The 21,724-nt window shown below is 47.1% G+C and overlaps 2 protein-coding genes across 3 annotated transcripts in view; one reads left to right on the forward strand and one right to left on the reverse strand.

Moving 5' to 3' along the window:
- The window catches only part of LOC102456426 (uncharacterized), a 61,636-nt gene that overhangs the window by 23,735 nt on the left and 16,177 nt on the right, over window positions 1-21,724 (forward strand). The window lies entirely within an intron of this gene.
- Window positions 1-21,724, reverse strand: part of LOC102456995 (somatomedin-B and thrombospondin type-1 domain-containing protein-like) — a 30,367-nt gene that overhangs the window by 4,143 nt on the left and 4,500 nt on the right. The window contains exons 2-4 of one of the 2 annotated variants that reach the window (XM_075898243.1): window positions 6,375-6,557; window positions 2,900-2,990; window positions 588-746 (exon numbers count right to left, since the gene is read on the reverse strand). In XM_075898243.1, the coding sequence (XP_075754358.1) occupies window positions 588-746; window positions 2,900-2,990; window positions 6,375-6,557 (433 nt within the window). Of the gene's footprint in view, window positions 1-587; window positions 747-2,899; window positions 2,991-6,374; window positions 6,561-21,724 lie in introns of both variants that reach the window. The other variant, XM_075898242.1, reaches the window with a different exon arrangement.

A 21,724-nucleotide genomic window follows, 5' to 3' on the forward strand; every position in this document is an offset into this window, starting at 1 on the left:
CTCAGGCTGTATAGTCCCCACTGAGAGAGGCATACTGTGTCATCCCCTGCTTCAAATACCCCATTGGCCCCTGGCTGCTTTCCAGATCCAGCTTAGCTTCTTGTCCTAGCCTTCCAGGCTCTGCTACCTTTACCCTATCTCCAGGGGTCCCTCCCCTCCCTCTCCACCTTTCCCGCTGCCTGTGCATTCTGCCATGCCCAAGCTGCCTATCCTTTGTGCACAGCTTGGACGCACACTGCTAGAAACGTGGCCCTGGCACGAGGGGCTGGAGCATGCAGGGAGTATGTGCTTCCCCCCCTCCCACCCCATTTGCTGGGATGGTGCAGGTGGCTACTCTGCAAGGAGACTACTCTGCAAGGAGACTGAATGCTGGCCAATCTTAGTGGGCAGGCGCAGGAGTAAGCAGGATGCATCTACTCTCTCCCTCTGAAGATGGGGTTTTGGATTCTGGCACCAGGCTTGAGGGTTTCCCAGCTGGATGGAGAATGGGGCAGGCGAGAAACCAAATAAGGACAAAACTCTCTCCTTGGCATTGACAGTCCCTTGGCCTGAGCAACAGCCCTAATCATTGCTCCTCAGCCACTCACCTGGTTTGTTCTAGCCCATCCCCCTCGCATCTTTCCGTGCTGCCCACAGCATCTCGACGGCACTCCACACAGACCTGCCTCTCTTTCTGCAGCTGGCTGCTCCACAAGTGCAGGCGGCAGGCAGCTCCCACCTGCTTCAGGCGGAAATAGACGCAGTAGCTGGAAAGGGAGAGGGGAGACTTAGTCTGGATGCCAGCACTCCCCTCTGCAATAGGTTTCTGTCCCAGAAGGGCAGGGGTGGCCAGTGGAAGAAGAGAGGTTTGCATTTGTGGGGGAAATGTTCTGTTTGCTTAGGCTATGTCTATACTGCACCTGTTTTGCGCAAGAAATATGCAAATGAGGCTAAGCATGGAATATTGCTGTGCCTCATTTGCATAATTAATTAGCACCCTCCCCCTTGCTTTATGCACAAGAGGCTTTTGCGCAAAACTCCCTCTTGCGCAAGAGCCATTCTTCTGCTTTTTATTTTTGCAACTAGGGGTGGGGAGGAGTGTTGCAGCCTGCGCTGTGCTGCCAAGTCAACGGCATGCATGTTCCCTAACTGCAACCAGGCATGGTCCAGATCCAGCCTCCAGCCAAGGAGATTGGCAAGTAATTCTCCAGTCAATGTCATCATTGCTCCATTAGCTAATCCAGAGGTTACCAGGTTCAGGGCTGGTGTGGGCAGCAGGTAGGAAAGCCTCAGGAAGCCAGAGGACCTGCCTCAACAGCTTACAAGTCAATGCCATGCCAAAGCCCGGGGCAGTTAAGTAAAGAGCGGCAATGCAGCAAAGGGGAAAATGGGAAACACTAGACTTGACCCTGACTAATCAGATTACATCACTGCAGACCTCTGCTGCCTCTCTAGTGAGGCAGACCCTTCTGATCAGGTAACACACCGAAATGCGGGGGAGACTCAATTAGGGAGGATATAAAGGGCCAATAGTAGCCCGACACCTTCATGGAAATGAAATGGATGATGCTCCCAAGGGCTCAGAAGGGAAGAATGAAGGCTATACCTGTTTGCAGGGATCCAGGGAGTAGACAGGTTAGATTAGCTCTCCTAGCTCTACTGCACAGAATCACAGAAATGTAGGACTGGAAGGGACCGTGAGATGTTAGCTAATCCATAGCCCTCTCTGTGGAAACCTAGACTGTTCCTCATAGGTGTTTGTCTAACCTGTTTTTAAGAAATCGACATTGACAGGGATTCCACAAACTTCAGAAACCTGCTTCAGTAATTCTGTTTTTCCCTAATATCTAACCTAAAGTTTCCTTTACTGTTGATTAAGCCTGTTATTTTGCCCTACCTTCCCTCGATATGAAGAGCTCTGGCCCCTTTATAAAACAGCTTTTACATATTTGAAGACCTATCATTCCCTTCCTCCCCCCACCGCAGCCTTCACTGTTTTTCTTCAATACTGAACATTCCCCCAAGTGCTTAACCTTTTATGCTTTATTTCTGTTCTGCTCCAGACTCAGTGGAAACAGGGATGGAGATTTGTGCAACCTCTTTCACCAACATTTCTCACTTGGGTACCTAAAGTTAGGCTTCCACAGCCATCATCTTTACCTACAGATGATGCAGCCTGGTTTTCAGAAACACTGAGGACTTGCCACTCTCCCAGACTGCACTGGAGGCTGTTGGGAGGTCAGAGCCTCTGAAACAGGCCGCTAACTGAACTGTGCAATGCCTCAGTTTAGCAAAGCATTGAAACAGAAAGGACTTTAACACATGCTGAGGTGGACTGGACCCAAACGTGAGTCCAGATGCCTCACTTGAGGCACCGAAAGGGAGACGGCAACAACCCTCCCCTCCAAACTGGGCGCATGCGATGCCTCTGAAGACACCCCTTGGCACAGAGTGTCATTCCTTTTAATGGCAGGAGGATTCCCACAGCTCTATTTCACTCCCGGCACCTCAAAGAAAGGTCCCTCATTTAACTCCATCATGTCTGTGGGAGCCCGAACATAGCTCAGCTAATGGCCCCACTGGAATCACAGAAGTCAGATACCTACTAACTAGATCATGCAGTCCCTCTCCCAGAGGACAATACAGGATTGGTGCTTATGGCACATTTAACAGTGCTGGAACAGTGTAATTTTAAATGTGTCTGAGAAGAGCCCAGATACAATTCTGATTTCCCAAGAGTATCTGGGGAGGCTTTCAGGGTCAGTCACTGTCTTATACTTTCCACACCAGACGGTGGCATGTATTCTGCAGGTCTCCTAAGATTCAGGCTGAGCTGAGTTGGAGTGATTCTTTCTGCCACAAGCACTGCTGAGAAGGGACAGCATGCTCCACGAGCCCTTCAACAATGCACACCGCTTACCTTGGCTGCTTTTCCTTCGCCAGCATGTGAGGTCTTCTCCAAGGGTCCTTAAAGTCCCTTTTAAAGGAATCTGGCAAAATCTTAGCCACCGCTGTCAAAAGAACAAAGGATAAAAAACCCCACAACACCCAGCAGAAGGGTTCAGTCACAGAGACCGAGCTAAAAGAGCACAGAAAGTGAATTAGGAGGGGCATGGCCCATGTGTGGACACAGGTTTGGTGACTGATCTCAGGCTCTGGGAAAAGCGTGGGAAAGGAGGGAAAGGAATAACACAAACTGCAAACAGTGATTTTAATGTGACCATGCACGCAAAAGTTCTAGAACTACTGCTGGTCATCCCATTGCTGCAGGACGGTCCCAGCCATCAGAACTGGTCTCCTTTCACCAGAAGCGGCATTCCACAGTGTGCAGGGAAGGATCAAGGGGAATTTGGTGCATGAGGAGTGCCAGGGCCTAGGCGAGGAGGTGCCCCTGTCCATGATGGCTGTCGTCCTCTTACAGTACCATGTGGGCCCTATTAGTGCATAAACTGCCCCATGGGGCACAGCAGAGGGCCCAAGAGCTGGAGTGCTGTGGCATCCACAAGCAGAGCACGCGGCATGAGCTGGATGCCCCTCGAGGAGGTAGGCCGTGGAGAAGAGGAGTGTGAGATGAAACAGTAGGGGGGAGTCCCTTGAAGCAGGAGTCTTAGCTAGCCTTAGGAAGCAGCTACAGGAAGTGACTGTAGCTTCCAGGGGCTTTAAATGTGATTCAGGCTCCAATCAGTGTGGATGCTACTTCAATATAATTCTGTGCTATTTAGATGCTGCCTTGTAGTGTGGATGTGCTATTTCAAAAGAGTTATTTTGGGAGTTATTTCAAAATAATTTCCCAGTGTAGATATAGCCTGGGTGACCCTAGGCAAGACACCTGTCTCTCTGCCTCTGTTCCCCATCCCTGACCGCACAGGCCTGCCTCACAGAGGGACTGCAAGGAAAGGCACAGACAAGCCTATGAGGCATTCAGATATGGACCATGAAAGTACACGCAATAAGACATCTTCAGCTTTTTAAAGTGCAGCACAGGAAAATGAGCCACACAGGTTGAGTTTCTCATGGTCTCCTAGAGAATGAAAATAAGGTGAACTGTGTGGATACCAGCAGGTTGTCAGTACCTGTGGACCCCTCTGAGCTACCTAACTACCCAAGCTACAACTGCGGCCAAAGTCAGGGAATCTGGTGATTGCATCATTTCAATGAGAAGTGAAGAAGGGAGCTAAATTAAATGGAGCTGTTTAAAGGGGAGGCGGTGTTCCCTAATGGATAGAGCTCTGTATTGAGAACAGGACTAATCTTCTGGGTGACCATAAACAAGTAATTCCATCACTTTGTGCCTCCATTTTTTCATCTGTAAAATGGGGATAAAGTACTGACCTTATTTGTAAAGCACTTTGAAACCTACTAATACAAAGTGCTATAGAAGAGCTAGATATTATTAATTACTACTAATATTGGGGCTAAAGCATTGTTATTCAGTTAGAAGGAACACAACTAAGGATCTATACCCTACATATTGGAACTACCGTAACCACACTGGAGACCTAATTTGCTATGTTGTCATCAAGTGTTGTGACTCATTTGTAATTCCCAGTCCAGGTGAGGCATCCTATCGTTTTTCCAGTTTCATTATAACCCAGTTTACTATGTGCAATGGGCAGGCAATCTGTGTTTAACCTGCATACTAACAGGGACCATTTTCTGCTCAACTTTAAAACCGATGTCCTCTTACAACTGAGCCTTGTTTATACTTATCTAGAGATCGATCAAAGTATCATAGAATACTAGGACTGGAAGGGACCTCGAGAGGTCATTGAGTCCAGTCCCCTGCCCTGATGGCAGGGCCAAATACTGTCTAGACCATCCAAGACAGACATTTATCTAACCTACTCTTAAATATCTCCAGAGATGGGGATTCCACAATCTCCCTGGGCAATTTATTCCAGTATTTGACCACCCTGACAGTTAGGAACTTTTTCCTAACATCCAACCTAAACCTCCCTTGCTGCAGTTTAAGCCCATTGCTTCTTGTTCTATCCCGAGAGGCCAAGATGAACAAGTTTTCTCCCTCCTCCTTATGACACCCTTTTAGATATCTGAAAACTGCTATCATGTCCCCCCTCAATCTTCTCTTTTCTAAACTAAACAAACTCAATTCTTTCAGCCTTCCTTCATAGGTCATGTTCTCTAGACCTTTAATCATTCTCATTGCTCTTCCCTGGACCCTCTCCAATTTCTCCACATCTTTCTTGAAATGTGGTGCCCAGAACCGGACACAATGCTCCAACTGAGGCCTAACCAGTGCAGAGTAGAGAGGAAGAATGACTTCTCGTGTCTTGCTCACAACACACCTGTTAATGCATCCCAGAATCATGTTTGCTTTTTTTGCAACAGCATCACACTGCTGACTCATTCAGCTTGTGGTCCACTATGACCCCTAGATCCCTTTCTGCCGTACTCTTTCCTAGATAGTCGTTTCCCATTCTGTATGTGTGAAACTGATTGTTCCTTCCTAAGTGGAGCACTTGGTATTTGTCTTTATTAAATTTCATCCTGTTTACCTCAGACCGTTTCTCCGATTTGTCCAGATCGTTTTGAATTATCCTCCAGAGCAGTCACCACCCCTCCCAGCTTGGTATCATCTGCAAACTTAAGCGAACTTTCTATGCCACTATCTAAATCCTAGATGAAGATATTCAACAGAGCTGGTCCCAAAACAGACCGCTGCGGAGCTCCACTAGTTATACCTTTCCAGCAGAATTGTGAACCATTAATAACTACTCTCTGAGTATGGTTATCCAGCCAGTTATGCATCCAATTTATAGTAGCCCCATCTAAGTTGTGTTTGCCTAGTTTATTGATAAGAATAGCATGCGAGACCGTATCAAATGCCTTACTAAAGTCTAGGTATACCACATCCACCGCTTCTTCCTTGTCCACAAGACTCGTTATCCTATCAAAGAAAGCTATCAGATTGGTTTGACATGATTTATTCTTTACAAATCCATGCTGGCTGGATCATCCAGCATTTGATTTAGCAGATCTAGTAAAGACCAACTAAATCAAATACTGATGGTGTCCCCCATCATCTCTGGCACTCCACTGGGTCGGGAGGAGTAAGGGCAGTTGATGGGGAAAGAGTTTCTCCCATTGACTACAACAGTGGAGCCACCACAGAAATTTGATGTATGATACATCGACCCCAGCAATACTATTCTCATAGCTGAAGTTGCAGATCTTAAAAAACGAATCTCTCCCCCTTGTAAATCTGCCCTTAAACTCTTTGTTGTAATTACAGGGATAGTGCTGGGATTGCACAGAGCAAAGCAGCTCCTGTTACATCCGAGCTGCGCCGAACCCCACAACTGACACTGGATCATGGGTGTATTCTAACACATGCAGACGATGGCAGAAACATGTCCGTAAATGCTTCACTTTACCTTTAGCTGTGTCACACGCTGGGCTCTCCCCAAAGCACCCTCTCCGTTGCTTGAGGTCTGGACAGGGGGTCCCTCCATTTCTGGGTGGGACTGTGACTTGCCGAGTTCTCTCTTTGTTACCAACTCCACACAGGGAGCTGCACTCACTCCAAGGGCCCCAGGAACCCACCATGCAGTGGATGGCTGCTAGAAGATATGAGAAAAGACGTGGGGAGGGGATGGAGAATGATTGAGAATCAGATGGAGGGAAAGTGAGAGGTATGAAATAGGTACAGATTGAACACAGAAGAGAATGAGTCACAGATGAGGAGAACACGAGAGAAGAGAATGAAGGAGTGGGTGAAAGAGGAACAAAAAGGGAGAAAAAAAAACCCAAGAGGAATCAGTAGGATTGTAAAAGCCTACACTGATCATGTCCCTTCCCCTGTCTAACAGAAAGTAAGAGCTTCCTAGCAGCGCACTCAATTGTCAACTCATTTCTGAGTCAGTAGCGTACAGAGAGGCAGCAATAAAACCCCGAGGATTTAGAGGAGGCCCCATGAACCAGGAACCCAGTTGATCAATAAGCCTTCTGTCTCCACTGCCAAAACAGCCCATCTTTCCTTCCTTCTGACTTACTGCCTCTCTCCCGCTCCCTAGGACTTTTCCCACCACGCTCAGCTCTCTGGCCAAAGCGTCCCATCCTGTCGCACATGGTGTGTAACCTTTCCGAGCAGATACCCCCCTCCTTGGAGCTCCCAGCAGCGTGAAATAGAAACTCTGGAAAGGTTTGCCTCTTAGTGGGGCTTGCAAGAAACTTCAATCCCATGGCCTGTCAATAATAGCACTATTCAGCCAGGCGAGCATGTGACCTGTCAGCTGTACCAAGCATGGCAGAGACTGCAGGAGAAGCAGAAATCCTGAGAAGTCACACACAATGCAGCAAGGCCCAGGGGCAGTCATCAGTAAACACAATGCACGCACACATGCCTCCTAAATTCAAATCTACCATGCAATTGGAGGGGACGGGAAGGGCTTAAAAACAAAAACAAACAAACAAAAAAACCCCACAATGTTACCAGCTCTCATGAGTTTTACCCTTAAGTCTCATATCTGGCGCTTTTCTGAAAGCTCCAGCACCTGGGAGTCCTATGATAGGAGAATAGCAGTTTAAAAAAAAAGTCTACATCTAACCCTCATGGCCACAGAGGAAAAGCTTGAAAACCTGACCCTGGGAGGACATAATGCCAAGGGCACATAAAAAGAACCCAAAAGGTATTATCAAATAAATCTCATTTCGTGGGGGTGCGAAAGGTTGGGATACTCAGGGTTAGGGGCCCTGATTTTAAGAAGAGGTAATAGACCTAACTTAGTGCAGCATTATTTCCATGTTTCTTGTGAATGCAGCTGCATTGTACTGGTATAAACTATGGGGGTTGAATCAAGCTCTGCATTTGCAGTTGCATCTAATTCTCTGCAGGCGTAAGTGGGCACAGCACAACGCTCCACTGATTTCTGTTCATTTGTGACCACTTACAAATTCCCTGCTGGTGTCTCCCAATCTGCAGAAACACCAAATTAAGTAAATGTGGTTGACTGGGGTGTTCCAGCCAACATGCAGCATGAGACTGATACAGCAGCAGATAAAAAGACAAAACAAGGTTCATGTTACTAACTGCATCTCCTGCTGTCAAAAACATTCCTGATAGCGCTTAGGCAGACATTCAATTACAACCTTATGTTCCCAAATGTTAGTGAGGACAATGTATCCCACAATAATCCAATGAAGTGTTAGCTGCAACATCAAACATTGAAGAAGAGAGGTAGGTAGGCCTCAGAGGGCTCTGTGGCTCAGCCAATCCCTTGTGTTTAATAAAAGGAACAGTGCAAAGAGTAATCTGCATAGATGTAGAAATGAGGCAACAAATGGGTAACTCAAGTCATTCACATTCCCTCTGATTCAAACGAGATGCAAGGAAAACAGACCACATTCTCAATCCTGCCGTACTAGTTCAGATCAACTCTAATCCTATAGATTCATTCATTTGTGACAAGCCAAGATAAGGGCAGCTGCATAATGAGACATTAGAAAAATATCCTTATTATAGAGCAAGAATCCAAACCTCTCTTCCCCTCCCCCCCTTTTCACTGACATTTTCAACCAATGCCCTGGACTGTAATTTTGGAACAGTCTCTCCTTTTGGATTCAGCTCCCGGATTTTGCTTTGCATCCAGAACGGAGCTGGAGGTGTAATTCCCAGCTTGTGGAGATATACCCACGCTAGCTCGGACTGAGCTAATGTGCTAAAATTAGAAAGCTAACACCAATGTCTGCAAGTTACAGCACCAGTGTATTCTCAGCAGGAGCCCACCTGTAGAAATGCTGGACTAGCAACGGGCAGTGCTGTAAGTGTAATAAATTATGCTTAGTTGTTGGAGGCCAATAACATGCTCAGTGCTTTGCAACACTAACAAAGACACATCCTGAATCTCAGAGGCAGCCCTGGAGAAAGCAAGACTCACTGGGACGTTCAGAGAAGGGAGACTTTCAAAAGAGGCCTAATTTTTTAGACTAAAATTCCCCTTAGATTTTTGTACCCTTTACTGCATCAGCTCAAAACTCTGGGGCTGTTAACGTCCAAGGATTTGAAGAGGGAAATCCCTCCCCCAGTAATTCACAATTCTCCCCAGAACCACCATTCACAGAGACTCCAGCAGGAATAGTGTTTCCACAAAGCCAGGGAAAGGGCTGGGGCAGGACTGATCACATACAACAGCACACAATGCAAAGTGGTCTATTATCCAGGTGAAGCCAGCAGCTAAACCAGCACCACAGCCATCGGGTCAGCTCAGTTCAGATGGCCCATGGGAACGGCAACTGCTCTTGGGCAGGACAGGATTAGCGAGAGCTCATTTCTCCATCAAGCTCTGGGACACCTGAATGCTCCTATCCTGGAGTGCCATGTCCATGAGATTTGGCCATTTTACACCTTGCGGAATCCTCACAGCTCATTTCTGTGCCTGGACAGAAGCAGAGGGATCATCACCTGAAAGCAGGTGAGAGAAAAGGGAGACTCAACTGAGGCAGAGTCCACTGGGAACAGGTTAGGCCACTAAAATGGGCTATGCTCTCAGCAAAGAGTATTGTGAAAGTCAAGTGAACCAGGCACTCCAGAGGCACAAGAATTCTCCACCTGCGTGTTTCTTCTAGGGATATTAAATATTGGTTAATTGAATAGTCAAGTAACCTCATGAATTCTAATCAACTACTAACTATTCTATAGTCTCCAGGGGTGGGGCCGGCAGCCAGTGCGCGCTGGCCCCATTCCTGAGGAGCCGCCGGCAACCCCGTGCTGCTGCCTTTGTATCAGTGGCAACAGCAACCAGGGTGCTAGGAGGGAGCTGGTCCATGAGGGGAGCCAGTTTAAAAACCAGCTCCCCTTGAGGACCAGCTACCTGTTGCCCTGTGGTGCTGCCTTTGCTAAAGAGACAGCAGCACAGGGTGGCAGCAACCCCTGTCTAGTGGAGCCCACCCAGCTCCTAATACACTTTAAATGCAGAACTGCAGCAGGGTTAGGTCCCAGACCCATCACAAGCCAGGACTGAGCTGGGCTGCTGGCCAGCCTCCTAAAAAATTTACTGACAAGGGAAGGGCGGGGAAAATGTTTGTAGTCTATAGCATTAACCTATAAGCTTTTGTTTACTGGTTGATCGACTACACTATTACATACCTAGTTTCTTCCAGGGGTAGGAGCCAAATCCTGTTACTATATAATCTAGTTGTGTGGAAAAAAGCATCCCCTCATGCCCTCCAGTAGTACAATCAGGGTCTGTGGGTGGGGAAGCACAAAAGTGTCCTGTTCCTCCCCCCCCTCCCATTTCACATGAGGCCCCACCCCTTTCAGGGAAGCCCAGGGCCACTTCAAAAATTATTGCCCACCCACCTGGCCTAGGAGCACATTGCGGATTTGCACCAAGCAGGACTGGACAGCTTGCTACTTCTCCAGCCCTAGAATGCAGGCAGCACAACAAAAGCAAAAGAGCTGCAGGAAGTTACTAAAGGGCTTTGGTCTCAGACTGCTCCAAACCCCAACACAGAGGTCCATGGCATGCAACAACTGGTAACAAAACTGATTTCTATGGGTTTTAATATCACATGAGTGGAGTGCTTGTGAAAGTTCAGGACTAGAGTTGGGTACAGTTCAGAGCTTGTGAGTGCTGTCCTCCCCTCCCCCCCCCCCCAAAAAAAAAACCCCCCACCACACATGCACAGCTTCATCACAGCTCATATGCAGGACCCATAGCTGTTCCAGTCCTGGACTCCCACACACAGTTTTGCCAAGGCAGCAAACTCATAACTAAGGTGACGATTTTGTTACACAAATCACAGAATCTGGGCAGCTCCCAGCCGGTGGGAAGGGTTCCAACTGCTTCGTGCAACACCCATTGCAGGCCACTGAGGTGGGAGTGCAAAGAGGCCCATAGGCCCCCAGCTGCCACAGATGGTAGGAGGACCCCAAAGCTCCCAGCCACCTACAGCTACTCAGTCCCTTCTCATTTTATCATAGATATTTTTAGTAAAATCAGGGGCAGGTCATCAGGCTTCTGTGACTTTTCCTGATTGCCTCTGACTTATCTGTGACTTTTACTAAAAATGGCCATGACAAAAATCTTAGCCTTACTCATGGCTCACAAACAAGTCCCTGCTGTTGTAGCCCAATGAAGCTGATCAAAAGTTTTCCAGAGCAACAGTTTTCTGTTGGAAAAGGCTGATGTGACCAAGCCCCAGTGTTTCATGGAAATCTATTCTTTAGCCAAAGATTTTGGTGAAAAAAAATGAAATACTTAGTTTCAGTTAAAATCAAAACCAAGTGCTTTGACCTATCATTTGGACTTTTATAGCATGTTAAGTGGAAATAAAGCACTAGACTGGATGGAATTGGGATGACTCACTGCTGAATTAAAGCAGCAGCTAACTCTTTTAAGAGTGGGTTTGGTTTTTTTCAATCAGTAGCACAGGAACAACTCAGATGGGACAGGAAAGCATCTGACCAGGAGCCCCTGCCATTCTCCAGGCTCTGCACCTTTTCTGGGTCTGCTGGGGAGAGAGGTGAAGAAGAGTCTTAGCCAAGAACTGCAGACAGAGGGAGTTCCATGTGCGGAAAGAAGGAGCCAGTGAGACAGCAGGTACATCTGCTGGGATTACACTCCCCAGCTCAGGTGTACAGGCCAGCTAGCTCTGCTCCAACTAATGCACCGAAACAGCAGCATGGTTGTGGCGCCCAAGTCTGCACCTGGGTATCTATTGGTTTGGGTGGCCCAAGATGTCACCCATGCTGCCATGGCCACACTGCTGTTTTTAGCATGCTAACTTTGAGCAGAACTAACAAGCCTCTAACAACACTGAGAAGAGCCCTCCCAGCTGCAGTGCAGACGTACCCAAAGGAGGACATTAAGACACAGACCGAAAAGGAAAGCAGTGATTGTTGGAGGGCAGACACTTATTTTCCTATTGCACCATGTAAAAGTATGCAAGATGGAGTTAGTTTCCAGCTATTCTGAGCCCAGAGTCCATTTACTATGAGGCTGTGAGCCCTCTACTCAGCATCTTTTTGGCCAGTTAAGGTATTGCTGGTGCTATTGCCAAAAACAAAGCCATGGATTAAGAAAACATTGCCAGGCAATGCTTGATGTGAGGACTCTGCTCCAGACAGATAGCAGGAATTCCAGGCCACAAGACATGGGGTATTTGTAGGGCAATTGGAGGCATGGGCTTCTCCTGGGTTTACAGTGTAGATAAGAGCATCCTTCAAGCTCAGCTATTCCAGGCCAAACTGAGACCCCCAGACACTTTTAAACAGACTACAAAATCTTTTTACTTGTTGTCATTATTGTTACTGCGATGGGGGGGGAAAATGTCTCTATTGAACTGGGACCCAACAACAACAACAACAAAAAAAGATAACTGGCTACGCCTGCCCCAACCCCGAAGGGGAGGTAGTACATTTAAGCAGAGAATCAAGCTCCTTTGAAGGAGCTCTCTGCCACATGTACCACCTTTCAATGAGAAGCTAAAAATGACCATGCTGTGGATTTAGACCCCAGTCTCCTAACGGGATTCTCTAGAAGCTTAAACTTTCACCATGCCCCAAGACTTCACTGGTCCATGCAAGCAGATGAGTCCCCCACTCTCCTCCCAATCCCCGAAGCATTTCCAGGAGCTCTCCCTCTCCACCGAGGGGAGGGATTCCCTGAAGCCAGCAGAGTCCAAGCTCCACAGCTCACAGCTGAGCTCTCCAAACCTTCTGGCAGCAAATCTGTTTCTAAACCAACAAGGTGCTGTTACATTGTTCACAGTTTCCTGACTCTTTTATTCTTGGGCAGATGCCATTGCTCTGTAATCCAGCTGAGCTGTGACTGGACTAATCTCCATGGAGAATAGGGAGGGATTATTGGCGCGGTTTTCTCCCATGAGCATGATGACTGACACACCCAGCATGGGCACTCGCTCCGCCCCTTAGGTGCATACTCCAAGCTCCCCGGGTACCCACACATGGAATGCCAGAGGAACTTCTTTGAATGTCTCTTCAAGATGGTGCCACCACAGCTTAGCCCCTCTTGATCGTATTCATGCAGACCCAGAGAAGAGAGGCTTGCAGAAGTGCCCTGGATTTATGCTAGTTCTGGGCCCTATCACCATCTGTGCCTTTGTCACTCTTGGCAACCCCACATCCGATTGAGAGTGCATGTCCATATCCATCTCAGAGATTCTCATGCCCTGGAGAAGAGAGGAGAAGCTGTAGGGCCTGCTACAGCCCTTTATGTGGTTACGGGAGGGGAATGCCTAAGGAATGCCCAAGGGAAAAACAGCACAGGCCCATTCATCATAAACTTGGAGACTGCAAGCGAGGTCCCCCAACCCGAGGCCTGTTTCTGCTTTCTGAATGTTCTGGAACATCCTGGGCCTCCTCTGTGGTGCCCTGATAGGACTTTGTCCCAGTATTTATCATCTTGCTGTGGATCAGCTGCCTTCCACGCCAGCCAAATAGGGCCAGGTTAGCCCTGGGAAGCACGTGGCAGACTACCATGAAGCATGGCATGAAGGACAAGGCAGGGCTCAAAAATGCTCATGGCCCAGGAAGGCAGCAAAGTGGACATGACCAGGGTTGGGTTTTGAAACTTGTTTGTAACGTAAAAAGCGTGAGAGTTGGCTGGAGCCCTCATCCTGCTGCTGTCAGTCTCCTGGTTAATCTGTCACATCAGAACATCTAATGGGTGGTGGTTGTTTAGGTGTTGGGTAACGTCTAGTCATAGGCGACCATCTCTGGTCCCGCCCCGCCATCTGCAAGGTGAGCTCGAGCTCTTCATTCAGCCAAGAAACATGAAGGCACCAGATAATAAGCGTCAAGCGTGGGCGATGTCACAGAGGGAGGAACAGACAGAAATAACTCTCAGAGGAAAGAGGCTAGTATTTAACCCAGGGTGGGAAACCTTTTTTGGGTCAGGGGCTGCCTACCCACAGACGAAAAAAAAAAAATCAGTTGGGGGCCACACACAAGTGAGAAGCAAAAAACCAAAACCCTCATTGAGGCAGCCCCTGACTGAGGAGAAAGACCCTCCCTACATTCCCCTCACGCACCCGAGCCTAAGGAGACCCAGCCTAGTAGATTGTGTATGCTCCAGCCCGGCAGTGAGATAGCAGGAAGGCTGGAGCACCAGTGTGGGCTCCCCAATTCTGGGGGGACCACTAGGCGCCTCAGGGCAGGATCTAGGCAAGCAGGGGCTGCATCTGGCCCCTTGGCCTGAAGTTCCCCATCCCTGATTTAACCTTTGAAGAGCAAAGGCAAAGCAAAAGGAGATGGATCCCCTCTGCCGAACTGCCAACAGGTGTTGGTCTCTAACAAGTCACCCTAAAAATGAGCATTATTTGGGGGGCATCTCCACTCAGAATGACCAAGGAGGGAACAGCAGAGGATACTCTACAATTGTGGAGCTCCAGGGGGCAGCATCAAGGGAGCCTACAAAGCACTTATCAATCAGCACTCTGTTCCTCAGTATTTCACATAACACAGCCTGTATTCAGAAAGCAGCACCAGGCTCACTGCTTGCAGATAGCATCCACAGTGTCCAGTATGCTGCCTTTCATCTTTGTTTCTTTAATGTCCTGATTTGTGTATTATCTAAACCCAACTCACAGTTAAACATCCCCGCACTCATATCTCCAAATTCTAACCCCAGGAGCCTGCCCTCCCCTTGGCACTGCAGCGGAGACTTCAAGTCTTCTCCACCCATGGGCCTTTGATCTGGACTCTTGCTGCCCTTCCTTTTCATCTGCAAAACTACCGATGCAAGGGCTTGCAAAAGGATATCCAAGCTTATGGACAATAAGCATGATGAGCAATAAGACAAAAGCCCCTACACTCTTGGTATAAATTAGCAGTACCAGCTACTTTCAAAGGAACCTCAGCATTAAGTCAGGGGAATGAACAGTACCCACTCAAGGTGGGCAAATAATCTGAAATGGTTCTTCACTTTATTCCAATTAAGGAGCACTTTAACTGTGGTACCATTAGGGCTGGTCCTCGAAGTTAAGCACAAATAGATTAGGGATACTTAGGGCCCTTAGTTTTCAGTTTATATATATATTTTTCCAACTGTCATTTATTGGGTAAATTGGGGTTTATTTTGGTGGATAAAAGGAGTGGGGTTAGGGGAATTATTCAGTAGAGTAATGTTTTGATAAATGGAATTTTGCTACAAAACTAACCTAACATCACCTCTCAGTGTCAGAAAGAAACACATTTCTAATCCCCACATCAAACTTTTTACTTAAATAGTTTACTAACGTAGACTTAGAACTATTAACTTATAATTATTTACATTTCATCACATAAGGCATGCCATTTGCAGCACATGTACTCAACTTTATCCCCGTCTCCTGTTTGATTTCTTTAGGATATTTCCTTGTGCTCTAAAGTATTCTGACCAGATTTTTGTTTTCTCCTTGTTTTCGCGAGTCAGATCTTTAAACTATTATCTACTAACAGCTTGAAATGTGAGTGTGTAGGCAGGCTGTTCATCAGTGCGATGCTTGTTTGCGTGCCTGTCTGTTCACTGTGTGTATTTTCTAGATTAATACATAGCCTGACTTCAAAAGGGAGCTGTGCATATACATGTAGATAGATGTAGTGTCATAATACATCTATCTCATGCCATATGTTGTATTTTCCTAACACAACAAGTTATTTGTTATGTACTTAAAATTATACAAAAGAGTGAGGTTAAAAAAAATCAGAAAAAATATTTTGCAAAACTGAAGGGTTTTTTTTGTTAAAAAATGTTTTAAACTGAAAATGAAGGAGTTTAGCATTATTCCAAAAAGCAATGTAAAAAACAAACAAACCATGCATGGCAACAATAGTTCCAAGTCATAACACATACGAATGTAGAACTGTGCACTAGAGGAAGCAGCTTAAGAAACTGTCCAGCACGTCAAAGGCAAAAAGGTGGGGACAAGGCTGCAGTTTAATGGATTTCAATGCACTCTGTGTAATCTATTGTGAATCACCAGAGCATTAGGAGTAGTGACCTCTGTGTCAACTCCAGGGCTCTGGGAAAGCTATGAAAAACATCTGTGTATGGGTGCTGCCAAACCCTCAACATCTGGACTCTAGACCTGTGCCAACACGTTGCGGTCATTGAAGGAAAGGTCACAAAGACAAGACAGCAAGCATTCCAAGCACTGAAAGGCCCAGCAAGCAGCTGCCTTGGTTTGGCAAAGAAGAAGTTATGGTTTCATGCAGGAGTGAAGTCAGGAACCATTAAAGAGTTGAGGAATACAAAAAGTCAGCTCAGGCCAAAGAAGCAGGATGGAGTTGTTCTGAATTTATGCAATAGAGTAAGAACAGAATCTTCAGGTTGTAAGTGCTATCCGTGACAACAAGCTATCACGGAGTAGGTTAGCCGAAATGGGACACAGCACCCATAACACTGCAGTAGTTATGACATTGCAGCAAGACGACAACTTGCTGAAAGGAGCAAGCGTATGCTAGTGAGCATCCTCCAAGTCTCTGGCTTCATATTAGATATGATAAAGACAAGAACAAATATGTGTTAGCAACACTGACAGGTTATCCCATTCCTGCCTTCTGCAGGGCTGCTGGCTCTTTCTTCTGAGGCAACTGGCTATATAGTCAGTGACTGGGTGCTTCTCCCAATCTTTGTCGTCTGGAAAAATGGAACTGAATGTCCTGACAAAAGGCTCCCTTGTAAGATTTCCAGGACTTCATGGTTCTGATCAAGATTCGCAGGGTCATGGGTTCTTTTGTCAAAAGCAAGACCAGAGGCAGCCACAGAAATGGCGAAAAAGTATGGGAGAGGAATAAAAGATATCCAAACTCCAGCATTGATAGGAAACAGCACATGAGGTATCCATAGGCCTTCATGGTAGATGGGTCAGACAACCCCAGGCCACTTTCTCTATGAAATGGCCCAGCTGATTGATCTCCTGTGAAGCCCAGAAAGGAAACAAAGCAGAGACGACAAGGTATATTGGAGCTCCCTGCTGCCTTTGTTCACACGTTGACAGCCTGTGCCATGTGCCTCTGTTAACTGGCTCAGAGACAGTGCCCTGCCATTTCAAAGCTAGAAATGGTCTCCCTGACCTGGCACACTAGCTCTCTGCATTTCTAGCCTTCTGCACGGGACATTTCCTGCATAGGGTTAACTCAAGAGAGCAAGACAACATGAATGGCACAAGCTGACAGGAAAGGGTTCGACTGACTGACCTTCAGCGCAGAGGGGTAAGAAAGAAAGACATAAAGTACGGGTGTTAAATAGAGGTTAGTAAGCTAATTGAATAGCTGATGGAATTTCCATTGGCTACTTGATTAGTCGATAAGGGGGGTGGCTGCAGCTCTGCTTTTTAAATGTAGCAAGAACCATGAGGCTCTGACTACATTAAAAGGCAGAACTGCAGGAGTCTGGGACCTGGCACGAGTCTGGAACTTGTCTCCCGCTGCGTCTCTGCCTCCCCACACGAAGAAGGTGACCAGAGAGGGTGTGCGGCCCCTACTGGATGAAGGAGGTAACCTAGTGATAGATGATGTGGGGAAAGCTGAAGTACTCAATGCGTTCTTTGCCTCTGTATTCACGGACAAGGTGGGCTCCCGGACTAATGTGCTAAGTGACGCAAGGTGGGATGAAGATGGACAGCCTTTGGTGGGTAAAGAACAGGTTAGAAACTATTTAGAAAAGCTAAATGTATACAAATCCATGGGTCCGGACTTAATGCATCTGAGGGAGTTGGCAAATGTCATTGTGGAGCCTTTGGCTATTGTCTTTGAAAAGTCATGGAGATCGGGAGAAATCCCGGATGACTACAAAAAAGCAAATGTAGTGCCCATCTTCAAAAAAGGGAAGAAGGACAATCCAGGGAACTATAGGCCGGTCAGTCTTACCTCAGTTCCTGGAAAAATCATGGAAAGGATCCTCAAGGAATCCATTTTGAGGCACTTGGAAGAGAGGAAAGTGATTAGGAATAGTCAGCATGGATTCACAAAGGGAAAGTTGTGCCTGATCAATCTGATTAGCTTCTATGATAAGGTAACTGGCTCTGTGGACATGGGAAAGTCAGTGGATGTGATATACCTTGACTTTAACAAGGCTTTTGATACGGTCTCCCACAATATTCTTGCCAGCAAGTTAAGGGAATGTGGATTGGATAAATGGACAGTAAAATGGATAGAAAGCTGGCTAGAAGGCCAGGCCCAGTGGGTAGTGATCAATGGCTCGATGTCAGGATGGCAGTCGGTTTCTAGCGGAGTGCCCCAACGTTCGGTTCTAGGACCGGTTTTGTTCAATATCTTTATCAATGACCTGGATGAGGGGATGGATGACACTCAGCTAGGGGGAGAGGTAGATACGCTTGAGGGCAGAGATAGGGTCCAGAGTGACTTAGACAAATTGAAGGATTGGGCCATAAGAAATCTGATGAAGTTCAACAAGGACAAGTGCAGAGTCCTGCACTTGGGATGGAAGAATCCCAAGCATAGTTACAAGCTGAGGACCAACCACTTAAGAGTAGTTCTGCAGAAAAGGACCTGGGGGTTACAGTGGATGAGAAGCTGGATATGAGTCAACAGTGTGTCCTTGTAGCCAAGAAGGCTAATGGCATATTAGGGTGCAGTAGGAGGAGCATTGCCAGCAGATCCAGAGATGTCATTATTCCCCTTTGTTCAGCTCTGGTGAGGCCACATCTGGAGCAGTGTGTCCAGTTCTGGGCTCCCCCACTACAAAAAGGATGTGGACACATTGGAGAGGGTCCAGCGGAGGGCAACCAAAATGATTAGGGGGGCTTGAGCATAGGACTTATGAGGAGAGGCTGAGGGAGTTGGGTCTGTTTAGTCTGCAGAGCGAAGAGTGAGGGGGGATTTGATAGCAGCCTTCAACTTCCTGAAGGGAGGTTCCACAGAGGCTGGAGAGAGGCTGTTCTCAGTAGTGACAGAAGGTAGAACAAGGAGCAATGGTCTCAAGTTGTGGTGGGAGAGGTCCAGGTTGGATATTAGGAAAAACTATTTCACTAGGAGGGTAGTGAAGCACTGGAATGGGTTACCTAGGGAAGTAGTGGAGTCTCCATCCCTAGAGGTGTTTAAGTCTCGACTTGACAAAGCCCTGGCCGGGTTGATTTAGTTGGGATTGGCCTAGAGCAGGGGGCTGCACTTGATGACCTTCTGAGGTCTCTTTCAGCTCTGTAGTTCTATGATTCTGTGATAAGGTGCTGTGGGGAACCAGCTTTTACAGAGGCAGCAAGGGGAGGTAGGAAGAAGCAACTAGTGACTTGACTACTCAATAAACGAAGGCTTATAGTCAACTACTTAACTAGTCACTTACATTCCTAAAATAAAGGGAAAGTGCAAAACTATTTAGCAAATGTCAAGGAAACACTCCCAGTGATGGCCCCCCTTCAATTCTCACTTTGTTTAATCCTCTGGTGGTTTTTTGTTTGTTTTTGTTTTGTTTTTTAAGAAGCTCAACTCTGTGTGTTTCACAGCCTCTCGCTGTATCACGAGGAAAGGAGCACCGTTAGAAGGGCCATTATGCTCACTTATGGGCAGAATACGAAAGCAGAGGCCTACTAGGGCATGTCCCAAATTCCTTCACTTAGCTGGCTCAGCAATGCTGGGAAGGTAGAATGAGTGAAAATGTCCACAGCCAGCAAGGTTCTCCCCTCACCAAACCCTTGAATGACTAGCGAGGGAACACATGTCCCATCATAGCTCTCTCACTTCCCAGGTTGTTCTACTTGCAGTGCACCCTCGCTATGTCTTTCACAGACACTAGGCATTTTTGCTCTAAACACGTGCGCATCAAGACAGATTGCCACTGGCTTCTGTGGAATCATTCTCCTGCCTTTACATCAGTGCAAAGGAGAGCTTTGCTTCTCAGTCACACCCAGGCTCCTCAACCAACACCACCCAGAGTGAGGCATGGCAGCTTGCAAGACCTTGAAGCCCATAACAGTGTCCCAAATGGCCCAACTCCCAACAGCCCCTACATGATCCAGAACAACAGAGCCCTTAGACCCATGAGATAACAATGCTTCAGGTCCTCTGCAAGCAGCTGAGATACAAACTATAATGATGCAGAAGCAACAAGTTTCAAGAGCAAGGTTCTCTCCATCCAATAAGCAAGAATGCCCAAGGTGCCCTTGAGGCTGCATATTGGCCCTATAAGAGCCTATAAATTGAGTGACTGATTGAGCAACACAAGGGCAGATGGAATTCAGTGTTGATAAATGCAAAACAATGCCCAGGAAAAATAACCCCCAACTATAGATATAAAAACAATGGGATCTAAAATAGCTGTTACCACTCAAGAAACATCTTGGAATCATTGTGGATAGTTCCCTGAAAACATCTGCTCAATATGCAGTGGCATCTAAAAAGTAACATAATATTGATAATCATTGGAAAGGAATAGACAGACAGAAAATAGTATATTGCCTCTATATAGTCATGACATACCTACAACTGGCCCACGAAAGCTCATCACCTAATAAACCATCTTGTTAGTCTTTAAAGTGCTACATAGTCCTGTTTTTTGTTTCTTGCACCATTAGTGTAACTAAAATCAACCAAAGAGTAAAAAGTGCATTTTGAGCAGCAAGAGGATAAGACTCAGACTATAAATGAATTTCCAGTTTTTCCTTTTAAAACTGATTTTTTTAAAATATTTCAGTTTAAAAACAGATACCTGACAATGTAATTCTGCTCTACCACATTGCCCACACTGGATCATACTAAGGGCCTATCTTCCACTGGGGACAGCACCAGATTCTCGGGGGAAGAAATCCCATGAGGAAACAAGCCACACAGTCCAAGGCAGAGAATAGTCAGTGCAAGGATATGTTGTAACCTGCACCATAATGAACCCAGAATTGATGACTTTAGTGAAGACTAAGGATGTAATAGTGTAGTCAGTGCCGGACCGAGTCATAGTTGTGCCATGGGCAGCGGGCGTGCAGCACATGAGTGGCCCCACCCCCAGGTACGTACTTTTTTTAGCAGGCTGGCCAGCAGCCCAGCTCAGTCCCAGCTTGTGCCGGGTCCGGGACCTACCCCTGCTGTGGCTCTGCATTTAAAGTGTATTAGGAGCCAGGCATGCAGGCAGACTAGTTCATTTCTGGCTCATGCTGGGTCTGGGAGCTCAAATCCCTCCTCCCTCTGGACAGGGGCTGCTGTCATCCTGTGCTGCTGCCTCTGTATCAGATGTACTAGCGCAGGATGGCAGGCAGCCAGTCCATGAGGGGAGATGGTTTTTAAACTGGCTTCCCTTGCAGAACAGGTCCCACCTGGCACCCTACACCACTGCCGCTGATAGAGAGACAGCAGCACGGGGTGGCAGGGGGCTCCCCAGGAGTGGAGCCTAAGCACACTGGCTGCCAGTCCCACCCCCAGGTACTACAGACTAGATGATTAACCAATAAGAATACATGAGGTTAATCCACTATTCAGTTAATCCATATTTAACATCCCTAGCTCAGACCTCCCCTGGACAGGGGCTGCTGCCACCCTGCACTGCTGCCTCAGTATCAGAAGCAGCAGCGCGGGGTGACAGGCAGTTGGTCCACAAGGGGAGCTAGTTTTTAAACTGGCTCCCCTCATGGACCAGCTCCCATCTGGCACACCACCTGCCTCTGATGTAGAGGCAGCAGCATGCAGTGGCAGGACCTCATCTGGAGTGGGGCTGGAGCACACTGGCAGCTGGCCCTGCCCCAGGGACTATAGACTAGAATAGTAACCAATAAGAATTAATGAGGTTAATCGACTATTCCATTAACTGGTATTTAACATCCCCAGTGCAGACCTGCT

The sequence above is a fragment of the Pelodiscus sinensis genome, chromosome 15 (assembly GCF_049634645.1).
Source record: "Pelodiscus sinensis isolate JC-2024 chromosome 15, ASM4963464v1, whole genome shotgun sequence".
Classification (NCBI taxonomy): domain Eukaryota; kingdom Metazoa; phylum Chordata; order Testudines; family Trionychidae; genus Pelodiscus; species Pelodiscus sinensis.